The 5,952-nt window shown below is 53.7% G+C and overlaps 1 protein-coding gene across 1 annotated transcript; it reads right to left on the bottom strand.

Annotated features, from left to right (window-relative positions):
• Positions 1-661: 661 nt before the first annotated feature.
• MYEOV2 (myeloma overexpressed 2) lies at positions 662-5,944 on the bottom strand. The gene is made up of 5 exons (XM_011929646.1): positions 5,794-5,944; positions 5,139-5,289; positions 4,276-4,402; positions 3,773-3,845; positions 662-924 (listed from the first exon to the last, which is right to left on the bottom strand). The coding sequence occupies exons 1-5, from the start codon at positions 5,942-5,944 to the stop codon at positions 887-889; spliced, it is 540 nt and encodes a 179-aa protein (XP_011785036.1). The 3' UTR covers positions 662-886.
• Positions 5,945-5,952: the final 8 nt, after the last annotated feature.

The raw sequence follows: 5,952 nt of genomic DNA, 5'->3' as shown, positions 1-5,952 counted from the left end.
GTAAACATGACAAGGCGACACCCTTCAGCGGGTTCTCAGCAGCGGGGGCAGCAGGTCCCTCGTCCACTGAGGGGCTTTAACTGAAACTGGGAACTGCTGAAGTCCTGGGACTGGGCATCCCCTGGTCTGAGGAACACTCTTCACTGCGAGACAGATATGAAACAGCAACTTCACTGTTTTACAGCCATTATCAATTACCGAGCTGGGCCTACAGGACACAAAACCCCTCTCCCCACACGGGTGTCACACTCTCCTTTGAAATGGACCAACGTGCATTCCTCGCGTAGAAGGCGCCTCCTGTCATCCTCAAGCCTCGAGTTTGTGGGGCAGCGGCCCTGACGTGGCGGCCGGAGGTCAGCGTAGGGCCCGCTGTGCTGACAGACACACGGTGCGAACTGCCCACGCAGCGGAGGGGTGGCCCCGGGGCAAGGTCCTCCCAATGCTGTCAGCAGGCCCAGCTGTGCTCGGCCCGCACTGCCTCCTGGTCTAGCACATACAGCACCGTAACACCGGTATTTGCTAGCAGACAAACACGGTTCTCCCAGCTGACACATGCGTGGCACACACACAGACTTTCTCAGCTGACACATGCGTGGCACACACACAGACTTTTAGGGACTGCAACACTCACTCAAAAGTGCAAGAAGAGATCACGCTGCACGTGACGTTGCTTTCTTTTAATTGCAGTGAGGACACAAGCTGGTCATGTTCAGAGACGAACAGCCTCATCTAGGTGGTGAAGAACACTCTTATCTTTCTTGGTTAACCAGGTCCTAAATTCAAGGGATATCCAAGTGTTCTTTAAAACCACCTGAAACTGTCCTGCGCAGGCTCACACTGCGACTCTGTACCAAGGGCCTGGCCCCGCCTGCAGCCAGAGGTCATCTCACTGGATGTCATCATCATCGAAAAGATCTTCAAAATCTAGAGAAATAAGCAAAACCACGTATTTACACATACAAGGGTAAGAGCTGAAGAAATCACTTCAAAATGAATTATATGGTCGTCCAAAATACAGAGATAATCGTCAATGATCTAATGAAATAAAAGACTTTTCCCATAACAGACCTTCAGTCTCAGCCAACCAGGACTCATACACACAGTCCAAGGGGAGAGTGCTGGCCAGAGTGCTTTCTTGCTTTCATTTAAAAGACAATCCTAAGAAAATGCTTGCAGGGCTGTTCTGGGTCCCACAGACCCCACTGCACGGCCATAACTCAGCACTCAGAACACATCAGTGCCGTGTCCGCACCCATGAGTGCACGGCGCCCAAGACGCTGCCCTCCTGCCAGGGCCAGGGAGAGATGAAGCTGGGAGGCCCGTGCTGGGTCCTTTAGAGCAGAGGGAAACCGGCCGGCTGCCGCTGTGAGAATGAGAAAGCTGGACTGAGCTGCAGAAAGGTGAAGCCTCCAGTAAGGCAGTGCGAATGATACTCAAGCCTGAGAAACACCCACTAAGGCCCGTTCCTGCCGGAAAAAACGCAGCAAACGTGTAGTGCACTGCTTTGGGTGATCAAAATCAGGCCCCCCAGGAAAGATTTTGTCCTTCTGTTTAGTTTTCTAAATTCCCTACTACAGGCAATCATCACTTTCACAACAGAAGAAGAAAGTAAAACGAGGAGCCCACCCACACGTACTGTGCACTGAAAATGTGCAGGATGAATTATGAACTAGAAAGAGGAGGTTCCACTCCTGGAGGGTGAGACAGAGTGAAGAGCCGGGAGCCTGCTGGCACCACAGCATCCAGCCTTCCTGGGGAGGGTGGCGTCCCTGAGGCATCTCGGGCCACTCAGAGGGTCCCGGCTCTCCCCAGCCACACTGACGCACCCCCACATCCTCACTGCCTCCCAACTGCTGTTTGTGGTTCTGCCACTCAGAGCACTTTTGTGCAGTCCCAGGCCTGGCTGACTCCACACCTTCCAACCTCTGCTCTGCTGCCCCCTCTGGAGAAACCTCCCTCTGCTGTGCTCCCGGAAATAATACCGTCCACGCTTTGCCAGGGCTCTCGTCACAGTCCAGTCCCTGCCTGCTGACTTGTCTGGACCCACAATTTTGTAAGACACGACGAGGGAAGGGAGTGAGTCTCGTTCATGGCTAGAACCCCAGTGCCCAGGGGATAACTGCCCAGCGAAACCCATCTGTTTGATGAGTAAAAAGGACTTAGCGAAGCCCCATCCACAGCCTACAGGTCTCTCAAAGTAAATGGCTCCTTGAACACATGGGGCTGTCACAACCTGATGGGAGAGTAAGTGCTTTGTGAACTCAGTGGGTGGGCAGGCAGGGGACACAGAGCTCTCCTGCGTTCCCTCCCTGACCAGCCGTGGCTCAAACACAGACACACGTCCACAATGCTCAGGCTGCTGGGCACTCACCTGACGGGTCAGGCCTGCGTCCCTCTCAGAGATGCTTTCCCATCAGGATTCAGGGACTGACTCTGGAAGCCATGTGAACTCAAACACTAGAACACAGCAATCACCTCTCACCAATGGGCTGGCAGAGGATAAATGGGACTTTGAAGGAGATCATCAAAATGCAAGTGCGTTGTGCCAGCATTAGCCACTGCCCAATCCTGCCCACGTGAAGAAGCTTCAAAGTCGCCCTGGTGAGCTGCTGTTTTCGCAGAGCAGCTTTGGAGAGCACTCCGCAGTTTTGAACAATTTGTTCCCTCTGAAGGCAACACCCTTCTCCCACCTCACTCTGGCATACAGAATTGAAAGAAATGCTATCCAGTCCTCCAGGCTCGTCTCAAATGTCACCTGCCCCAGTTCTGACTCCAGATGGTAGCAGCAAGAATGCTGCCTCAGGGACATGGCCAGGCACCCTGGGAAAGCCTGCACCCCAACTCAGCAGCTTGGCTGCTCCACTCAGGCAATGGCTGGCTGACAGTCAGCCTGACAAAGCAGCAGGGACTCGGGATGGCAGGGGGTCTCCGGTAAGTTAGAAACTGATGTGGTAAGGTCACATCCTAGCTGTTAACTGGTAACAAGAGCTTTCTGTAGAGGCCAGCACCATGCGTTAAAACAGGATGGAAAATGCCACCTCACTCTCTGAGTAAGACACCTATCTTGTTTATTATTTGAACCGTCAGTAAAGGTTAATATAAACTAGAGGAACAAGGCCTGAAGAAATCAGAAGAGGATGAGGGAAATATCCCCTCTAGCAGGTCTGATGATCTTACAGAAAGTTTGCTTTTCATTGTTTATTTGGTTTACCAATGTTTTATTTGGTTTACCCATGTTTTTGGTAACTAGCACAGAAGCCCTTAAATCAAGAGGGAAATGCATCCTGCGTCCTGATTTCAGAGCTGGGCAAGAGCTGGAGTGTGGCTGTCCCTCTGCAAAGGCAGCTGAGGGCACGAGAACCCAGGCAGGCAAACACAGGTGGGCTGGGAGAGGAAACCGGCCACCCGGAGAGGGCAGAGACAGGGAGCCAGACAGGGTTCCTATGGCCGTGTCTGGGGCAAGGGGCCAGACCCAGCTACAGTCTGAGGTGTCTGCAGGCACGTGTAACACACATGCCAGAGCTCAAACTCAACTACTGGGCTGCAAGCTGGGAACAATTTCATGCTACTTTTCTCCTGAAAAATAAGGCTGCCTGCCAGTGGCCGCAGCCCATGTCATCGCTCCATAGAGACTACACTGCATTCTGAGAGGAGCGCAGGGGCTCTACCACCTTATGATCCAAATTATTTATGTCACCAAGTTGCTTCACTGCCTTAACCTACAGAAGAAATATTCAGATTAAATCTGGCATCCCATTCCAAGCATCCTTACCATTAAAAAAGTCTGCATGAACGGCCTTTTCATTGGCTGCCAAGTCCATCAAGAGCCCGGTGCTGCCTCCCGCCTGGGGAATGGAAAGGCAAGGTTATGTCAGCTGCGTTTTCCAAAAGAACAGGCGATAAGTGCATTGCAGTGTCTGCCACCCCCACAGAAAAGGAAGATGGGTGAGGGGAAATAGGCTCAAGCTGGAGTCAGTATTTTAGTTCTAGACAATGGAATATGTATGGGCGGAGGGGGAGGGAGAAATTCAAAGGAATTATTTTTAAGGTCTCTCAAGGGCTTCTGTTCCTTGATTCCTCTCTGCCTTTAAAAATTAGAAACCTACCACTGCTCTAAGCATCACTACTTCTCCGTAACCCTCAAGCAGAGGTTTCCAATCCCCCCCAGAAACTACCACAGAGGCCACAAACACGTGAAACTGAGCCCATCGACTCCGCTCAGGATCCCTTCCCGCTCTCTTCTGGGAATGAAACCACTTCCCCGAGGAAACTGACCTGCTCTGCCTCTGAGGTTCTGGTGCCGGCTGCCATCATGGACCATCCACTGCCACAACTCCACGGCAGTGGAAAAACCATGTCACAACCCAAGCTGGGCAATCGGAAGCCCTCAGAATTTTGGATCCTGTTTAGAGTCACCTGGTGACAGTAGGAGCAGATTCCTCTGACAGCAGCACCCTGGACAGCTGGCCACAGGTCCTGCTGCTGCCCTGGCCCCAGCATTCATAAGGCCACTTGCTCAACCTTGCCCTCATCCCCACGTAGCTGCACGCCCTTGTTCCCTTTCACAGACACTCTCAGAAAAGCCAGGACGCTCAGCCTCCTCCCCTGGCTTCTCAGCCTCCCTCCTTGTCCCCAACACCACAGTAAGCCTCGCGCATTCTACCACTTAAACACTGGGCTGAGCTTGTCCCTACCTCCATCTGCCTCATTCACACCCTCTTCGACTGTCCTGTTCTCCCTGCTGCCATTTTTCTACCCTCTCACCCCTAAACGCCGCCACCCTACAGAGCAAGTCAGAGCCTCTCACTCCCCACTGTAAAGCCCTCGAGGGGCTCCACATCGCCTAGGGCTGTGACTTTAAAACAGGACTGAGAGGCCTGAGTTTAGTGGAAGTGCTTCAGGAGTGGGGTGCACAGAGCCACCCTCTTAGCGTGATTCCAGATGGTTTCATGATCTGGTCCCTGCCCACTGTCTCCCCTCTCTCTGGCACTGCACGCTCAACCATGTTAAATGACATGAGCCACTGGGTATCTCGCCAACCCAGGACTCTGTTCCTGCTGGGCCTTCATCCCCGCCTACCTGGCAAAAACCACTGTGTCCCCCACCATTTAGCCACAGAGTCGACTCCTCGGCTGCACCTTTGCTGAGCCCCCTCAAAGGCCTGAGGGCCCATCCGTCGGTGCGCCTTCGGATTTCTATGACACCTGGTATTTGCAATCAGCCTCTCTGCCACGTTATTACCTCCACAGGCACAAGGGCTGCCTCTGACCACCTCTGCACCCCCTAAGCCTTGAGAAAGAGCACAGGAGGCCCTGACATGCAGAAGCTGGCCTACCACTCTGAGCTAGGCTGTGCTGCTCTCCTGCTGACCATAAACCATCTCAGAACGCTCACATCAGGCAAGGTCACTCTGTGAACACAACAGAGACCAAAAAAAATCCCAAGACGACTGTATAATCCTGTATCATTAAAAAGAACGAGGCCACTACGCAAAGCACATAAATACCAGACATCCCCTTTTCCGCTACGACAGGAATGACGGCTGCTCCAGTCTTCCCTCATTCTAGTTCAGATTAAGAGGCCCAGTCGGAAAATTACCCTCGCTTCCAAAGCACAGCAAAGCCCACTTTCTTCCCCCAAATCCCCGAACGCTAGCTCAAATCCCACACGAGGTGATTCCCCACCCGCGCTATGGAGACGCACCGCGGGCCCCCACGGGGTGCTGCCGCCACCGCAGAGCAGCAAACGCAACTCCTTTGACCGCGAGTGTGTTCCCGGGGGCCTTGGGGGCACCCAGCAGGCACTCAACCCTCAGGCTGCGCCTCCTGGTCCCCCGGGCTAGGGCACACACTTCCCGCCGCGGTCGGTGGCCGCCTTTCACCAGAAGCTCAGAGAAGCCGGCATTTGCTCTCCGCGGGCCAGGGAGCCTGGGAGCCGCGCCCATCGCCCACC

Source organism: Colobus angolensis, unplaced genomic scaffold (genome assembly GCF_000951035.1).
Source record: "Colobus angolensis palliatus isolate OR3802 unplaced genomic scaffold, Cang.pa_1.0 Scaffold82, whole genome shotgun sequence".
NCBI lineage: Eukaryota > Metazoa > Chordata > Mammalia > Primates > Cercopithecidae > Colobus > Colobus angolensis.
The sequence above is the reverse complement of the archived record's forward strand: the minus strand, read 5'-3'. Positions and strand labels throughout refer to the sequence as shown.